The 19,789-nt window shown below is 47.5% G+C and overlaps 1 protein-coding gene across 13 annotated transcripts in view; it reads right to left on the bottom strand.

Annotated features, from left to right (window-relative positions):
* The window catches only part of LOC129818514 (guanine nucleotide exchange factor VAV2-like), a 233,384-nt gene that overhangs the window by 63,356 nt on the left and 150,239 nt on the right, over positions 1 to 19,789 (bottom strand). For all 13 annotated transcript variants that reach the window (XM_055874476.1, XM_055874478.1, XM_055874480.1 and 10 more), the window contains exon 3: positions 2,839 to 2,897. In XM_055874476.1, the coding sequence (XP_055730451.1) occupies positions 2,839 to 2,897 (59 nt within the window). The remainder of the gene's footprint in view (positions 1 to 2,838; positions 2,898 to 19,789) is intronic.

Genomic DNA, 19,789 nt, shown 5'->3' with positions numbered 1-19,789 from the left:
TTACTGTGTGTAAAATATGCATGATTATGTGTGTTATGTGAGTAATCTGTGAATTAGTATGCAAATTTGCAATCTACATGTATAGCATAGTTGAGGGAGTATACATGTATAATGTGTGTATTGTGTGATGTGTAATGTATATGAGTGGCTAACGTGTCTTTTGTCACACACACTGTCCTGAGTGGGCATTAGCATGCCTACTGCCCCAGCCTGGGGTGAGAGAGAGAGCATCCTGACACTTCTCCACCTGCAGTCCTCTCCTGCTGTGTTGCAGCCTCTGTGTCTGCTGCCCTCTTTCTCACTGTGGAGCTCTGCTCTCACGCACACTACAGCACTCTGACACACTGAGGGAACACAGTCACACACACACACAGTCACACACAGTCACACACACACACACACACACACACACACACACACAGAATACAGGACTGTTGGCTTGTACTATCAGGGGTGAATCAGGACACTTAAGGAGAAGTGTGAGTCGGCCTACTGTAAACGAAGAGGTGGCTTTGGATTAGCTGAGGATAGTTATCACGAGGAGAAGGTGGGAGGGAGATTGATTTGACTATTTCACTATCAGGAGAGAGAACAGGGAGAGATCAAGGTCCTGCTATGAGTTTCATAATACCAGGAGAGCTCTCTGCCTATAGATGAGGAATACCAGGAGAGCTCTCATCCTATAGATGAGGAATACCAGGAGAGCTCTCAGCCTATAGATGAGGAATACCAGGAGAGCTCTCAGCCTATAGATGAGGAATACCAGGAGAGCTCTCAGCCTATAGATGAGGAATACCAGGAGAGCTCTCAGCCTATAGATGATGAATACCAGGAGAGCTCTCAGCCTATAGATGAGGAATAGCAGGAAAGCTCTCAGCCTATAGATGAGGAACAGGACGTAAAGACAGAGGGCCATTATTCCTAACCTCTATTCATCACTTTTTGATGGAAAACTTTTCATGGATTTCTCATGGAGACAGGGCTTGGACACTGAGTGTTCCAGGTGCTGAGTGTTTCTGGGTTTGCAGGGTGGAGAGAGGCTTACAGTAAAGCTGGGGCTCAGGGCCGACAGTGACAGAGACACACAGGCCTGATCATAGAATCATTACGGCCAACAGGCATCAAAGAACCAATCAATGGACTTCAACAGCAAGTCAATGAACACGCCTCCGGAACAATTATCCACAGATCAAACTCACAGACAGGAATAGAGAGAGGGAGAGAGGAACAGAGAGAGAGAGAGAAACAGAGAGAGAGAGAGAAACAGAGAGAGAGAGAGAGAGCGGTACACAGAGAGAGAGAGCGGTACACAGAGAATGAGAAACAGAGAGAGAGAGAGGAACAGAGAGAGAGCCAGAGGAGCAGAGAGAGAGAACAGGGGGAGTGTTTTTAACTGCTGAGAGTCTCTGGGGTGAGAGAGGGACACGTCTGTGTTTAGTGACAGGGGGCATGGGGGTGAGACTGAAGAGGACTGTCAGGTCTCTGTAAAATGACAGGGGCAGAGGGGCCTCAGTTGCCTTTATCCCAGGCAGTAGGGGAAGGACAGGAGGCATCGAGAGGCCAGCGTGTGTGGTGGGTGTTTAACGACTGATATACACTGCACTTTACTGAATGCCTGACCCCTCTACAAGGACAGACATGTCAACATCATTTGCCTTCATGTGCCCTAGATCATGCCATGTGTTGGTCATGTGCCTCTTGGCAAGCTTCCTATGTTGGTGTGAGAGAGAATCAGTGATGTGGTGGATGATTGAAAGATTTATAATTCATGATCTGACTGCACATGGTTAATGTACTGTACATGTACAGCAGTACCAGTCTGGGATGAGCATTCCAGGTGAAGCTGGTTGAGAGAACGCCAAGAGTGTGCAAAGCTGTCATCAAGGCAAAGGGTGGCTACTTTGAAGAATCTCAAACATAAAATATATTTCGATTTGTTGAACACTTTTTTGGTTACTACATGATTCCATATGTGTTATTTCATAGTGTCTTCACTACTATTCTGCAATGAAGAAAATAGTCAAAATAAAGAAAAACCCTTGAATGAGTAGGTGCCAGGGTGTTTTGACTGAATTTGACTGATTAAATTACATTTTCCCCAAAACAAAAGACACTAACTAACTGTGAGAGGACACTAACTAACTGAGTGGTGCTCTGGAGGGCAGTCGGTAGTTGGTAGAACATGGTGCTTGCAACGCCAGGGTTGTGGTTTCGATTCCCACGGGGGACCAGTACAAAACATCTAATAAAATGCACTCACTACTAAGTCGCTCTGGATAAGAGTGTCTGCTAATTGACAGAAACGTAAACGAACCAAACAGGCTGTGATTTGTTTTCACCACACTGGGCTGGCCAGACAGGACAGAAGTGATTTAGCCACCTCTCACCAAGCTGTGTAGTATTTATTAATGGCCAGAGCCAGTCTCTGTGTTCCCTGGTCTGGCATGGGGCCTAATGGACACGCTCCATCCACTCATTACCCAGCCCGCCAGGATAAAACAGCTTTATTTGTGGAGCCAGCGAGCAGGGAGAACAGATTGAACAAATAAAGAGAAATCAGAAAGCTGTTTCGCTGCGCCCAATAAACTAGCATGAACTATTTCCTTTGATGTGACACAAAGAAATATAGAGTTTAGATGTGATCTGAGCTATCTGATACTGGACTTACATGTGGTCATTCTTCCAGAACTGGTTATCAATAGAGGCAGGGGTAAAATAGGAGTGGGCCTAGATCTAACCTGTTACCAGAATTAAACAACAGTGTCTGATTGAGAGATACAGTGAACATATTCAATATTCCTCTTTCTCAAATGGGCAATGGGAGGAGAGAAGACATACCTGATCCCTTTGATCTGTGCAATGCTGTGGTGGGAGATCCTGGACAGGGCTGAGATCACCTGAAACACACAGCAGAGAGAGAACACAGTCAATGACACGGTCATAGTCCAACACACAGTCTACAACACAGTCAGCAACACAGTCAACATCTCCTCACTCAGTCAGTAAGACAGGCCCGTCTGCTCCGCCTAAATCTGGTTAATAGATGTTAAACTTAATGTGTTGACGAGCGAGGAGAGCAATGTCGTGTTTCTTAGCAACATCGTCATGCGCAGCCACACACAGGATTGTGTGTGAGCATAATGCAGGCCACCATGTTAATGATGACATCCAGAGACATGTGGTGCCAAATGCCCCCGCACAGTCACGGACGTGGGCCACTTTACTCAGATCAGACCCCCCCCCACCCATGTTCTCTCCAACCCCCTCTTTCTCTCTCTCTCTTTATCTCACGCTTGCTCTCTCTCTTTCTCTACCTCTCCCTCCCTCTCTCTCCTCTGGTGAAACCAGTGCGGTGTAACAAGGTTAAATGCGTGCCTGTATTTAAACTGATTTAATGCTGGTCGTGAGTCACATGTGAGTGGGCTTATGGGTGGCTGTTTGGCGGGCTTTGAGATGGCGTGCTGGAGGCTCCTCCAAGGCTAATACAGACATATGATGAAGCCCGTCCTAACCGCCAAAATTCTGCTTCCACGCCTCATTACGCACTCCTGGGTGTGTTTGTGCCTCCATGGCCATGGCGATGCCAGCTGTCGCCCGCCAGAGACAGAGGAAACAGTTATACCCCTCCTCTCTCTACTCTGACTCCCTTCTGCCCTCCTTCCCTCCATCATTATACACCTCCACTCCCTTCTCCCCTCCCTCTTTCATTATACACCTCCTCTCTCTACTCTCACTCCCTTCTGCCCTCCCTCCCTCCCATCATTATACACCTCCTCTCTCTACTCTCACTCCCTTCTCCCCTCCCTCTTTCATTATACACCTCCTCTCTCTACTCTCACTCCCTTCTGCCCTCCCTCCCTCCCATCATTATACACCTCCACTCTACTCTGACTCCCTTCTGCCCTCCCTCCCTCCCTCTATCATTATACATCTCCGCTATAAACTGCATAATGAAAGTGTGTAACTTCAATGGGAGTCTAGGGTGCTTCAAAGGCAGGTGGAGCTCAGACTAAGTGCTAGTGTGAAGCAGGTTAGGACCAATCACCAGTCTAAGGACCATGGTGTGCCTCAACCACCCAGAGGAATAAATACCTGACCGATATGGTAAGCCATACACTACGATGGTGAATGGACGTTATGGCTGCTCCATTGTCCCTTTCAGTACATGAATATGCATAGGCTTGCATCTGTCAGCCTTTTAAAACACTGTGGGGAGTCTGAATGCTGAAGTGTTGCTTTCTGTGTGGCTAAAGACCCATGTAATGAGCAGACATGCCATGCTGCCTCTAACATAGGCTATACTCTATTACACAGACGCTTACCAGGCACTCATAATGCACTTTGGACTGAGGCTGGAAATCTGCATGAAAATGGCTACTGTAGAGAATAGTGTATTAGGTGACTTTTGTCCCATCATTTGATTAAGGCTTTGTCATTCCAGATCCACGGGTTGGCACATCACCCACCTAAGCTAGCTGCAGGGCTGGGGCATGCCCCCATGTGGTGCCCTGGCCTCACCCACTGGCAGAGGGGAGAAATGATGAGGCTGGAACGGAGCATTACTCTGCCTTTCAGTGCCATGTCTCTCCTGTTCATACATCACCGGGTAATATTGGGTTATCCTCTTCCCCTTCACCCTTCTATCTAATAGCCTCTTATCATTCATTCTTCTATCTAACCTCTGCCCCAACATCCTTCTATCTAAACTTCCCATTCATCCTTCTATCTAACCTCTGCCCCGTCACCCTTATACCTAAGCCTCTTCCCCTTCACCCTTCTATTTAGATAGAAGAATGAATGATAAGGGGCTATTAGATAGAAGGGTGAAGGGGAAGAGGTTAGCCTCTTCATCCTTCTATCTAACCTCTGCTCCAACATCCTTCCATCTAAAGCCTCTTCCCATTCATCCTTCTATCTAAACTCTTCATCCTTCTATCTAAACTCTTCCCTTCATCCTTCTATCTAAACTCTTCATCCTTCTATCTAAACTCTTCCCTTCATCCTTCTATCTAACCTCTTCATCCTTCTATCTAACCTCTTCCCTTCATCCTTCTATCTAACCTCTTCATCCTTCTATCTAACCTCTTCCCATTCATCCTTCTATCTAACCTCTTCATCCTTCTATCTAACCTCTTCCCTTCATCCTTCTATCTAACCTCTTCATCCTTCTATCTAACCTCTTCCCATTCATCCTTCTATCTAACCTCTTCATCCTTCTATCTAAACTCTTCCCTTCATCCTTCTATCTAACCTCTTCATCCTTCTATCTAAACTCTTCCCTTCATCCTTCTATCTAAACTCTTCCCTTCGTCCTTCTATCTAACCTCTTCACTTCATCCTTCTATCTAACCTTTTCGTCCTTCTATCTAACCTCTTCACTTCATCCTTCTATCTAACCTCTGCTCCTTCATCCTTCTATCTAACCTCTTCACTTCATCCTTCTATCTAACCTCTTCACTTCATCCTTCTATCTAACCTCTTCATCCTTCTATCTAACCTCTTCACTTCATCCTTCTATCTAACCTCTGCTCCTTCATCCTTCTATCTAACCTCTTCACTTCATCCTTCTATCTAACCTCTTCACTTCATCCTTCTATCTAACCTCTTCATCCTTCTATCTAACCTCTTCACTTCATCCTTCTATCTAACCTCTGCTCCTTCATCCTTCTATCTAACCTCTTCACTTCATCCTTCTATCTAACCTCTGCCCCCTGCCTCACTTTCTCACTCTCCTCACTGTCTGACACCTAGTCCTCCTCTCCCACCCTATACTCTCCTACTCTCTCCATCCTGTCCTGCGGACCAGTCAAAAGCTCTCTCTCTCTGTCTTTTTCCACATTATTGATTTCTCTCTCATCTCAGTCACGGTACCATGGGAGGCCCAACTCTGGGCGGTACAGACCAGAGAATAAAGCTTCTCTCACCCAGAGTCGACAAAATATGAAAAAGAATCATCACAAGATGAAGTGGCAATAACACTCTCTTCCCATCCTACCTCCCCCATCCCCCATCCCCCATCCCCATCCCCACCCACAGCCTCACCCCCTCCCAACCCCAGAACTGGCCCTGCCCCACCACCCTCAGCCTTCCCCCTACAGTAAGGAAGGAGCTGCCAAGCCAAAAGCTTGTGACTGTGGATCCATGGCAGGACCAGCCTCCCTTATGCTTCCTGAAGTACAGCATGACACATGCATGCAATGTTTACATTAGACTTCATTTGTTTAGAGCAGAGGGGGCAGAGGGGAGCGGGGTGGGGGATACATTTGTATAGACGAATCAGCTACAAACACATGTCACAGTCCATTTCTGGGACAAGCACACATGTGGCCACTGTCACAGCTGGGAACCCCATGTGACCAGCCTCAACAAATCAGAGACTCAGCGCCCTGACAACTAGACGTGGGTTAATTTACATGATCATCTATTGTGTGTCAAAACAAATACAATATGGTGGTGAATTCTATTGGCAGTGGGCACAGAGGGGTGGTGATTTGATTAGAAACAGAACAATGTCTCACAATGCTATTGGCAGGTCACAGTGTCCACATACCACAACAGCCAATTAGATGTATTCATGACACATCACATCTCACACCAACAATCAATGTACTGTAAGTGCTGGACGCACACCAACAGTCAAATTAATTCATAGGACATCTCACCCAGATCCATTTTACACCCCTCTCGCACACTTTCCAGAGTACAGAGTCACGCTCACACACCTCCCCCCTGGTGTGATATTTATGAAGCATTCACTCCACAGTGTGACGGCAGCACAGTTGGGCCCATCATCATGCCAGAGACAGCAGAGGAGAGAAGAGGAGAGAGGACCAAGTGGAGAGGAGAAAACAGATGGCAGTGTTACCGGCTCCCTGACATCATCAAAAATGGACAGCCCAGTCCTGTGTGTGTCCCAGAGCATGGGGCCAGCAGAAGCAGTCTATCCAGGCCCCAGCTTTGCGAAGAAGGTTAACACACACACACACACACACACACACACACACACACACACACACACACACACACACACACACACACACACACACACACACACACACACACACACACACACACACACACACACACACACACACAAACCTCTACGACACTGAACAGTGTTCGCTGTTTCAACTGGATAGCCTTTATTCCATGCCATATAGGCTAACTGTTCAGTTAACTGCTGTATGTAAAGCCCATGTCTTCGTCTCTGAGTTAGCGCTTGCCAGCCCTGTGCTGTAAAGCCTGATTGCAGACTGATTGGCACCTGGACGTTAGCATTAGCGCTAAATCCTCTCAAAGCGCCCCTTAAAGCATCACTGCAGCTGTGTGATTATGGGGGATTTCACCATGCCCATCCTGACTCCCGCTCGGCCAGGCCGTCAAAGCCTGAAGCCATTAGGTCCACAGGCACTGGCACTGTCCCAAACACCCCATTCAACCCTCAGTCAGTCAACATGGCAGTAAGCCTATAAGGCATAAAACCCATGAAAATATAGTTTCTATAAATTTGCATGATCCTTATAGATGAAAATAATAATGGGATATTACAGATTAAGCCTGTCAATAAGGTTGACAGGTTTTCTGCCCGTACTACTTCGTAATGAAGAAATAGCCTACACTGTGATATCATCACACGACTGAAACTCAAACTGTATGCTTTTATCAGGGGCCTAAAATCAATCTGATCTGGACCTGTGCTATGCTTCAAAGGAAAGGCTATGGTGGGTAATATGTACAAATTACCCTGCATAGATCTTTCTGGCCTTGTTGAGACCCACCAAGGTGCTGCTGTCATTCCCATGACCTGTCCCATTTCACACTGAATCTGAGCTACATGGACCAGCTAGTTCTTGTGTGCCATCCCATGGTGTATTAGTGAGTAACACTCACACACAAACACACACACACAAGGGGCGCAGGACAAGGTAGAGAAGAAGAGCTTATAGCCAACCCACTTCCTGTTTAGTGGGAGCCCTCTAAACCAAGGGTACAGTATTCAAACTTTTTAAGCGGGGACCCCATTTTATCATGCCAGAGTTTCTGGGGATGCCATTTTTTCCACAATAATTTATTTAGACCCCACCCCAAATCGAATGACACAATCTGAGCTACATGGACCACCTCGCTCATGTGTGACTTCCCACACACACACACACACACACACACACACACACACACACACACACACACACACACACACACACACACACACACACACACACACACACACACACACACACACACACACACTCAGATCAATAGTAAAATAGCCTGTGAGGCGGATTGCCGGGCAGTAATGGTCAATGAGACAGGTGCTCCCAGCGATGGGGATTAGGTAAGGTTCAGTCAAGATAAGAGGGTCAGGAGAGAGGTAGATAGCCGAGCGGACATAAATCCACACTGGAAAACTGTAGCCAAGTAACGAGAAATTCACCTTCCTTTGTATGGATTTCTCTGTCCTTGGAAACATGCACCATCCCTATGTACACTGAGTGTACACAACAGAGTACGGTAGTAGGTGCCAGACACACCAGTTTGAATGTGTCAAGAAATGCAAAACTGCAAGGTTTTTCACGCTCAACAGTTTCCCATGTGTATCAAGAATGGTCCACCACACAAAGTACATCCAGCCAACATCACACAGTGTAGAGTCCATGCCACCACAAATTGAGGATGTTCTGAGGGCAAAAGTGGGTGCAACTAAATACTCAGAAGGTGTTCCTAATGTTTTGTCCACTCAGTGTACACCATGCCTGAGTGGCTATGCAGTAAAGCTGACCATTGTGCATTTCAGCTGACATAGTGAATCAGCCAATACAATCATACTGTACCAAACAGTAGTTCAGCCAATACAATCACAGCGATACAGATTAATCGTATCGCCCATCTGAATGTGAATCACTGCTGTTCAGATATGTATTGTGGTTATATTCATTTATGAATCTATTCGCTGTCCATTTATAATGAAGTCCATGTATTATGAATGAGGAGGATAACAGGTGAATGGAGCTGGTGACAGCACTGTACAGACATGTGAGTGACTCCCCAATGAGGGCCTAGCAAGGCCCTGCTGCATCCAGGTCCTTTGCTGACCAAGCACATATCAAAGAAGCAGACAAAGTTCCCAACAACCTTAAAGTCATACAGTAGCAGATACTGTATCCTGCCGGTGCAAGTGTGTGTGTGATTGACTAGTGTGAGTAATTACGCATGTGTGTGTGTGTGTGCACATGCGTGCGTCTTTGTGTGCCACTGTGTGTGTGACTGTGTGTGTCTGAGTGTATAATTGCTTGCATGCCAGTGTGCCCACCTGCTCCTGAAAATCCCAGGACAACATCCATTCATGCTGATGCACAACTGATGGGCCAAACCAAAAAGTCACCCTCCCTGAGAGGATTGCATCACTGGGTAGTTAATAAGTCGTACACAGCCACACCTCCCCTCCTCAGCTCTCCCTATACCAGCAGTTTTTTTGCATTCTTACCAAGGCGAGAGCTCACGCAGGTCAGAAGGGTTGTGTGTTGCCATTGAAAGATCGGCCGCCAAGTGAACACCCCCCCCCCCCACCCCTCCTCCTACTAATCCCTTCTTCTCATGTCTTTTCATGGCCAGCGACGGGGGGCCTGTCCAGCCCAGAAGGGCGGCAGCGGGACCCCTCTCCTCTCCTACGTAGTAGAGCCATCATTGTGTAAAGCCTTGGGATGCAGATGTTCAAACAAAACAGCTTTTTAGGCTCTTCTCACAGCTGACACACTGGAAGACAAGGTTGAGAGAGAGAGAGGAGTAACCATTCCTTTGTGTTAATATACTTTAAACCCCAGCTAAGCTAATGCCTTAAACACAAACACTGACGCTGTGTCTCGCATCACCACAAAACTCACACAATGTAACCACCAGTGCAGAGCGATAGAAGAAAGGGGTTTCTTATTTCACCCACAGGGCACATTTCCATTAGAAAATCATTACCCAGGTCTTATCAGGGTGTGTGTCTCACTGCAGTTGGGAGGGACAGCCACAGAGCAGATCGTAGTCTACTAACTGTGATACTACTCTACGCTCCTACGTGCCTCTTTAAGACTCTTAACTAAACCAAACCACCATGTCTTTCATAAGCATAACACTGGGAGAATCATACACCTTACTCACAGTCAGACCTGGCTTCAGCAAGGAGAGAATCACTGCACAGGGTTGTTTTTTTGGAGTTCCATAGGTTACCATCACACTGGACATACACTCCAGTGGGTTTCCATTGACACTCGTCGGATATGATTGACATTCATATTATTGGACCATTGTAGGATGTCACATGTTTTCATGTCACGCCATGTGAAGTCGGGCATCACAATCGACACCAGCTGCTTCGCAAGCAAACTGCATCCAACACCTTCAGGACCTTCAGGCTCTACTGTATGGTGGTTCTCTGTGGTACACAGAGGACACATGATGAGAACGAAAGCCTCTAGTTAAACGCAGGGTTTTTTCTGTATCAAAAAGGGGCTTAGGTGGTGGGTGTGGCAGGGGGCGTGGCGTGGGTGTGTGGCAATGGGTGCGGTTGGCCCATCCATGCAGCTGAATTTTAGAAAACATTTTAGAGGCTCCCATCTTTGCGGTGTAGAGACATTTTATGATTTTTAAGCCAATTTCCTTCAATTCTACACATGTTTTGTTGTTGAAGTTTTTAACTAATTTCCTGCAATTCTACACATCTTGCCATGGAGCTGACAGAAAAGGTTGCAGTTTTAAAATGTCCAGCAATTCTATGCATTTTGCGATGGCTAATGCTGTGTTCTTTTGCTCAAACATAATAACAAAATCAATACTGCTAAATTCATTGTTTTGGGAATTTTCGATTCTCACTAACTGCCTAGCTTTTATTTGGGTTATTGTTAGTTCTCAAAGATTATATTATAAACAAATACAAATACAAGTCGGATGTTTACATAAACTTAGAGTGGAGTCATTAAAACTTGTTTTTCAACCACTCCACACATGTCTTGTTAACAAACTATAGTTTTGGCAAGTCGGTTAGGACATCTACTTTGTGCATGACACAAGTAATTTTTCCAACAATTGTTTACAGACAGATTATTTCACTGATAATTCACTGTATCACCATTCCAGTGGGTCAGAAGTTTACATACACTAAGTTGACTGTGCCATTAAACAGCTTGGAAAATTCCAGAAAATGATGTCATGGCTTTAGAAGCTTCAGATAGGCTAATTGACATCATTTGAGTCAATTGGAGGTGTACCTGTGGATGTATTTCAAGGCCTACCTTCAAACTCAGTGCCTCTTTGCTTGACATCATGAAAAATCAAAAGAAATCAGCCAAGACCTCAGAAAAACAACTGTAGACCTCCACAAGTCAGGTTCATCCTTGGGAGCAATTTCCAAACACCTGAAGGTACCATGTTCATCTATACAAACAATAGTACACAAGTATAAACACCATGGGACCACGCAACCATCATACCGCTCAGAAAGGAGACGCGTTCTGTCTCCTAGAGATGAATGTATTTTGGTGCAAAAAGTGCAAATCAATCCCAGAACAACAGCAAAGGACCTTATGAAGATGCTGGAGGAAACAGATACAAAACGATCTATATTCACAGTAAAACGAGTCCTATATCGACATAACCTGAAAGGCCGCTCCTCAAGGAAGAAGACACTGCTCCAAAACCGCCATAAAAAAGGCCAGACTATGGTTTGCAACTGCACATGGGGACAAAGATCGTACTTTTTGGAGAAATGTCCTCTGGTCTGATGAAACAAAAATAGAACTGTTTGGCCATAAGGACCATCGTTATGTTTGGAGGAAGAAGGGGGAAGCTTGCAAGCCGAAGAACACCATCCCAACCGTGAAGCACTGGGGTGGCAGCATCATGTTGTGGGGCTGCTTTGCTGCAGGAGGGACTGGTGCACTTCACAAAATAGATGGCATCATAAGGTAAGGAAAATTATGTGGATATATTGAAGCAACATCTCAAGACATCCGTCAGGAAGTTAAAGCTTGGTCGCAAATGGGTCTTCCAAATGGACAATGATCCCAAGCATACTTCCAAAGTTGTGGCAAAATGCCTTAAGGACAACAAAGTCAAGGTATTGGAGTGGCCATCACAAAGCCCTGACCTCAATCCTATAGAAAATTTGTGGGCAGAACTGAAAAGGCGTGTGCGAGCAAGGAGACCTACAAACCTGACTCAGTTAAACCAACTTTGTCAGGAGGAATGGGCCTAAATTCACCCAACTTATTGTGGGAAGCTTGTGGAATGCTACCTGAAACGTTTGACCCAAGTTAGACAATTTAAAGGCAATGCTCCCAAATTCTAATTGAGTGTATGTAAACTTCTGACCCACTGGGAATATGATGAAAGAAATAAAAGCTGAAATAAATAATTCTCTCTACTATTATTCTGCCATTTCACATTCTTAAAATAAAGTGGTGATCCTAACTGACCTAAAACAGGGAATTTTTAATTGGATTAAATGTCAGGAATTGTGAAAAACTGAGTTTAAATGTATTTGGCTAAAGTGTATATAAACTTACGACTTCAACTGTATATAGGTTAATCTACATACTTTATATCTTGTTTTAGTCTAAGTTTACACTGAAAGCATTTTCCCATCCCAAAAACTATTATTTATATAAATTATTTTTTACACTGTTTGGAGTAGCCGACCAGAAAAAACGCTTAGGCAGCCTGCCCAAGGATTTGAATGGCATCCCTGCATTAAGTTCCTCTCTGGAAAGAGAGAGAGATGTTTGAACCAAACAGAGAGAAACTAACAGGGAGGTAGAGAGGGACAATAGGACACCGTCTCCTCTTCCCAAAGAACAAAGGATGATCACTGGCCAAAATCAACCCTGAAGAAGATCTCTGTTTATTTCCTCTTCTAACCAAGGAAATGAAAGATAAATGTTCCATCCTCTTCGTCCTGTCCTTCTTCTCGGGTTGCTAGGCAGATGTTGGGTGTATCCTGAGGTGATATTGGTGCTGTAAAGTACAGCGTTCAGCTCCACATGTAATGTGTGTCTGTCTTGTATCTGCTGTTTTTTTACAGAGGCAGTTCTGGTCAGGTGGACACAGAAAAAACAATGCTCCCACAGCAAGCAGCTGCTCTCTGAGCCAAGTCATTCGTTCCTGAGAAATAGATGTTCTGTTTAGCAGGAGAGAGTCCTAGAAGACCAGTGGATACATAGACAGTGCAAGGAAATGTTATTCAGATGTCCAGCGGAATAGATTGAGTGAACCATGCAATTTGCACTTTGTTGGAATGACCTCTGTAAGTTCTTTCTTGCTTTATTACAAATGGTTTACTTAATGAGGACAATGAAGACTAGCAAGCGATAAGTGTGAAAGTGCGAGTGTGAGAGAAAGAGAGATAATATAAACTATGTCGGAGACTCTGAATGTCTCCTTTCCTCCGCCCCTCTCTAAGCAGGCATCTCTGTCACACAGTAGCAGTCTGTTGTCTTTATGGTGAGCCCTGACACAAAGCGGGCACGAGGAAAGTGCTGGAGCCAAGGCTTGTTTGGGAGCATAGCACAGCCCTATGATAAGGCATCCAGGCATAGGTGAGGAGTGAGGACGGTTTTCCTGCTACTCTCTGAGCGCTAGGGATGATGAGGCTAAATCCTTTACACAGCCCTTATCTGAGAGGGGCACCTGAGTCTGCCAGGAAGTGCATGGGTGAAGACAGACAGAAAGACGCACACACACACACACACACACACACACACACACACACACACACACACACACACACACACACACACACACACACACACACACACACACACACACACACACAAATAGATGTTTAGTGCATGATATCCCATCAGAGACTGGGATAGTGAATGGGATTAGGCTGCTGCGTAATCCCACCGTCCTGTGGGGGGCGAGGGGTTGTGTCCGTACCCCTCTGCTGGAGGAGATAAAACAGGGGGAGAGGGGAACCCTTCCCCAATACTGCCCCCCTCTCTTCCCCTCCGTGACTTCTAGACAGCAGACGTCCCAGAGCACACTGGTGTGTCTGACAGAAAACAAATGTGCTCCGGTCGGAGGGAAGAGAGACAAAGAGAGAGATGATACCGAGGCAGCCCCTCACCAGGGAGCAATCCTTTCTTTCCAACCGGCTGGCCCTGAGTGGAATGATACAGCCGTTGTCTCTTGCTTCCTTTCACCTCCATACAGATTCCCCCACTTATTCTAAAAGCCATATCACACAGCTAAATGTTTACTGGACAGGAATGATATAAAGCCGAGGGTGTCCATTTCTGCTGAGAGAAAAGTTAGGTCGGGGCTATTCCTCGTCAGTACAGTGAAGAGTAAGCTTGAGAAGAGGCCTGGAGGACGACAGAGCATGAAAAAACATGAGCAACTGCATTGGAAATGATTTGAAATGATTACCCTACGGTGTTAACATTATATTATCACATTTCATAAACCTTGTTTTCATGTACATTAATCTCAGTAACAAGACATTTTTGTCTTAAGCGATTCTTCACTGTATACTTCTACATGTCAAACATTGTTAGTGTTAACAGCAGTTAATGTTAAATATTTGTAAGTGAACTTCAGGAGAGAGAGAGAGAGAGAAAAAGAGAGAGAGAGGGAAGGTGGAAAACAGAGTAGCAATTCAGAGGGCATGAAGGCCCTCTCTCCAGTGGTGACAGGGACAAAGAGGCCACTCCTGAGAGTGCCAGCTGATTGGCCAGCGGGATGTTTCCACAGCAGCAGTGAAAGTGACTGCAGAACAAAGGGATTCCATTAGGAGCCCTGTCCACTACTGTTAGTATCCTGTCACCTCCTGTCCTGGACACCTAGGAACAGGTCACACATCCAGAGTCATAGACACCAATGGTTTCCATTACAGCCATCCCAAAATGTGGACCAAATCTCACTAAGCACAACTAGGGATGTTAGTGGTTTTGCTTATGCATGTGTGTTGGATTATTCCTTTGTCCCACACACACTCGAGAAATTCCCACTTCAAGTAGGCCAACTTAAAATATATACAAATATTTCGCAACCAGCTGACCTGAGATTAAAACCTTAAACCGACAAGGCAGATCTGAGAAAATAAATGATGAGAGATTAGTGAAAACACACATTGTGTGGAGCAAAATCCACAAAACCTGGGGAAAATGTAAACAACTTGTGAAATGAAGCCCTGAGCTAGCCGAGCTCTCCGTTTGGCTTCGCAGATATTCCTTAGCAGATAATTAGCCTGTTTAGCCTCCACTCTACCTTTATCACTGTGAGGATCTTTCCACTCAGGAAAGGATTGCTCTGGAGACTGGCTGAGTCAGCTAGAGACTCAGACAGAGAGAGATGCAGTCCGGGAGACTAGTGAGGTAGCTCCTTCCACTTTGATTGGCCCATCATCATCCTTATCTCCCTGTAGCTAATCCAGTGGATATTGAGCTGAACCGGGCTAGAGGCTTCCTTCCCCATTTCCGTTCCCATTCAGGAACATTTAATTGAAGCTATCTAAGGCTTTGGTCGTTAAACGCCCTAGGTGTCCCAGTCCCTCAGACTTCCTATCTGCGTCTCCTCTGCTATACTCATTACACTCCTGCTGTTCAATTTCCACACCTCATTGAATGTCAAATTTTCCAATGTAGCTCAACCAGCAGAGACCCAGCTTGAGATGGTGTGTCTGAGTCAATGCTGCCTGCAATGGAGAAAGATCGCCAGCAGTATAGAATGTCATAAAGAGGGTAGTGGACACATCTGAGACAAAAGATGGGTGCCTCAATGCTATATCCTCCAGATAGGGTGAGAGTGATTGAGTGTCTGGATAAAGGGTTTGATTACAACTGGGGCCATCACTCAGTCTAAGTCCTACAGGATGAGTTAGGAGGGTTGGATAGGAAAAGTATAGGAGAGACAACTTTCCATCAGTCTAATACGTGTCAGGGAGGCAGGGAGTGCGCTTACTGGGTGTGAAATGAGAGGGATATGAGGGATGGGGGGATAGAGAGGAGCACAACTGGTCCAGCTCCATCCATCATACACACAGAGAAGAGTTACAGACTGACTAGCCAGCCAGCAGGGCTCGGAGCCAGTCTGGACCTACAGACTTTAATGTATATAAACTATATGAGGTCAATGGCTCTATTCTGGAGCATTTAACCCAAATCATAACTTGCTAATAATAAATGTATTAATAGTGTGATGGTCCAATTTCTGTTGGCAATGATTAGTATGATGATGGTGATGCAATGGCATAAATGAGGATTATGTTAGGAGGAGGAGAGAAAAGAGGAGGTGAAGGAGGAGAGAGGAAAGTTGGAGAGAGGAGGTAGAGGAGGAGAAACGTGGTAGAGTGTGGTAGAGTGTGGACGTGTCAGAGTGTGGACGTGGTAGAGTGTGGACGTGGTAGAGTGTGGACGTGGTAGAGTGTGGACGTGTCAGAGTGTGGACATTTCAGAGTGTGGACGTGGTAGAGTGTGGACGTGGTAGAGTGTGGACGTGGTAGAGTGTGGACGTGGTAGAGTGTGGACGTGGTAGAGTGTGGACGTGGTAGAGTGTGGACGTGGTAGAGTGGGGACGTGGTAGAGTGGGGACGTGGTAGAGTGTGGACGTGGTAGAGTGTGGACGTGGTAGAGTGTGGACGTGTCAGAGTGTGGACATTTCAGAGTGTGGACGTGGTAGAGTGTGGACGTGGTAGAGTGTGGACGTGGTAGAGTGTGGACGTGGTAGAGTGTGGACGTGGTAGAGTGTGGACGTGGTAGAGTGGGGACGTGGTAGAGTGTGGACGTGGTAGAGTGTGGACGTGGTAGAGTGTGGACGTGGTAGAGTGTGGACGTGGTAGAGTGGGGACGTGGTAGAGTGGGGACGTGGTAGAGTGGGGACGTGTCAGAGTGTGGACGTGGTAGAGTGTGGACGTGGTAGAGTGGGGACGTGTCAGAGTGTGGACGTGGTAGAGTGTGGACGTGTCAGAGTGTGGACGTGTCAGAGTGTGGACGTGTCAGAGTGTGGACGTGGTAGAGTGTAGACGTGTCAGAGTGTGGACGTGGTAGAGTGGGGACGTGGTAGAGTGTGGACGTGTCAGAGTGTGGACGTGTCAGAGTGTGGACGTGTCAGAGTGTGGACGTGGTAGAGTGTGGACGTGTCAGAGTGTGGACGTGTCAGAGTGGGGACGTGTCAGAGTGTGGACATTTCAGAGTGTGGACGTGGTAGAGTGGGGACGTGTCAGAGTGTGGACGTGTCAGAGTGCGGACGTCGTAGAGTGTGGACGTGTCAGAGTGGGGACGTGGTAGAGTGGGGACGTGTCAGAGTGTGGACGTGTCAGAGTGGGGACGTGTCAGAGTGGGGACGTGTCAGAGTGGGGACGTGTCAGAGTGTGGACGTGTCAGAGTGTGGACGTGTCAGAGTGTGGACATTTCAGAGTGTGGACGTGGTAGAGTGTGGACATGTCAGAGTGTTGAAGTGGTAAAGTCTGGACGTGGTAGAGTGTGGACGTGTCAGAGTGGGGACGTGTCAGAGTGGGGACGTGTCAGAGTGTGGACGTGTCAGAGTGTGGACGTGTCCGAGTGGGGACGTGTCAGAGTGGGGACGTGTCAGAGTGGGGACGTGTCAGAGTGGGGACGTGTCAGAGTGGGGACGTGTCAGAGTGTGGACGTGTCAGAGTGTGGACGTGTCAGAGTGTGGACGTGCCAGAGTGTGGACGTGCCAGAGTGTGGACGTGCCAGAGTGTGGACGTGCCAGAGTGTGGACGTGCCAGAGTGTGGACGTGTCAGAGTGTGGACGTGTCAGAGTGTGGACGTGTCAGAGTGTGGACGTGGTAGAGTGTGGACGTGGTAGAGTGTGGACGTGGTAGAGTGTGGACGTGTCAGAGTGTGGACGTGGTAGAGTGTGGTAGAGTGTGGACGTGGTAGAGTGTGGACGTGGTAGAGTGTGGACGTGTCAGAGTGTGGACGTGTCAGAGTGTGGACGTGGTAGAGTGTGGACGTGGTAGAGTGTGGACGTGTCAGAGTGTGGACGTGGTAGAGTGTGGACGTGGTAGAGTGTAGACGTGGTAGAGTGTGGACGTGTCAGAGTGTGGACGTGTCAGAGTGTGGACGTGGTAGAGTGTGGTAGAGTGTGGACGTGGTAGAGTGTGGACGTGGTAGAGTGTGGACGTGGTAGAGTGTGGACGTGTCAGAGTGTGGACGTGTCAGAGTGTGGACGTGGTAGAGTGTGGACGTGGTAGAGTGGGGACGTGTCAGAGTGTGGACGTGTCAGAGTGTGGACGTGGTAGAGTGTGGACGTGTTAGAGTGTGGACGTGTCAGAGTGGGGACGTGTCAGAGTGTGGACGTGTCAGAGTGTGGACGTGGTAGAGTGTGGACGTGTCAGAGTGTGGACGTGTCAGAGTGTGGACGTGTCAGAGTGTGGACGTGTCAGAGTGTGGACGTGGTAGAGTGTGGACGTGGTAGAGTGTGGACGTGTCAGAGTGTGGACGTGTCAGAGTGTGGACGTGTCAGAGTGTGGACGTGTCAGAGTGTGGACGTGGTAGAGTGTGGACGTGGTAGAGTGTGGACGTGGTAGAGTGTGGACGTGGTAGAGTGTGGACGTGGTAGAGTGTGGACGTGTCAGAGTGTGGACGTGTCAGAGTGGGGACGTGTCAGAGTGGGGACGTGGTAGAGTGTGGACGTGGTAGAGTGTGGACATGTCAGAGTGTTGAAGTGGTAGAGTGTGGACGTGTCAGAGTGTGGACGTGTCAGAGTGTGGACGTGTCAGAGTGTGGACGTGGTAGAGTGTGGACGTGTCAGAGTGTGGACGTGGTAGAGTGTGGACGTGTCAGAGTGTGGACGTGTCAGAGTGTGGACGTGGTAGAGTGTGGACGTGTCAGAGTGGGGACGTGTCAGAGTGGGGACGTGTCAGTGGGGACGTGTCAGAGTGGGGACGTGTCAGAGTGGGGACGTGTCAGAGTGGGGACATTTCAGAGTGTGGACGTGGTAGAGTGGGGATGTGTCAGAGTGTGGACGTGTCAGAGTGTGGACGTGGTAGAGTGGGGACGTGGTAGAGTGGGGATGTGTCAGAGTGTGGACATTTCAGAGTGTGGACGTGGTAGAGTGGGGATGTGTCAGAGTGTGGACGTGTCAGAGTGTGGACGTGGTAGAGTGTAGACGTGGTAGAGTGTGGACGTGGTAGAGTGTGGACCTGGTAGAGTGTGGACGTGGTAGAGTGGGGACGTGTCAGAGTGTGGACGTGGTAGAGTGTGGACGTGGTAGAGTGTGGACGTGTCAGAGTGTGGACGTGGTAGAGTGGGGACGTGGTAGAGTGTGGACGTGGTAGAGTGTGGTAGAGTGTGGACGTGGTAGAGTGTGGACGTGGTAGAGTGTGGTAGAGTGTGGACGTGGTAGAGTGTGGACGTGTCAGAGTGCGGACGTGTCAGAGTGGGGACGTGTCAGAGTGGGGACGTGGTAGAGTGTGGACGTGGTAGAGTGTGGACATGTCAGAGTGTTGAAGTGGTAGAGTGTGGACGTGTCAGAGTGTGGACGTGTCAGAGTGTGGACGTGTCAGAGTGTGGACGTGGTAGAGTGTGGACGTGTCAGAGTGTGGACGTGGTAGAGTGTGGACGTGTCAGAGTGTGGACGTGTCAGAGTGTGGACGTGGTAGAGTGTGGACGTGTCAGAGTGGGGACGTGTCAGAGTGGGGACGTGTCAGTGGGGACGTGTCAGAGTGGGGACGTGTCAGAGTGGGGACGTGTCAGAGTGGGGACATTTCAGAGTGTGGACGTGGTAGAGTGGGGATGTGTCAGAGTGTGGACGTGTCAGAGTGTGGACGTGGTAGAGT

Source organism: Salvelinus fontinalis, chromosome 21 (genome assembly GCF_029448725.1).
Source record: "Salvelinus fontinalis isolate EN_2023a chromosome 21, ASM2944872v1, whole genome shotgun sequence".
Classification (NCBI taxonomy): Eukaryota; Metazoa; Chordata; class Actinopteri; order Salmoniformes; family Salmonidae; genus Salvelinus; species Salvelinus fontinalis.
The sequence above is the reverse complement of the archived record's forward strand: the minus strand, read 5'-3'. Positions and strand labels throughout refer to the sequence as shown.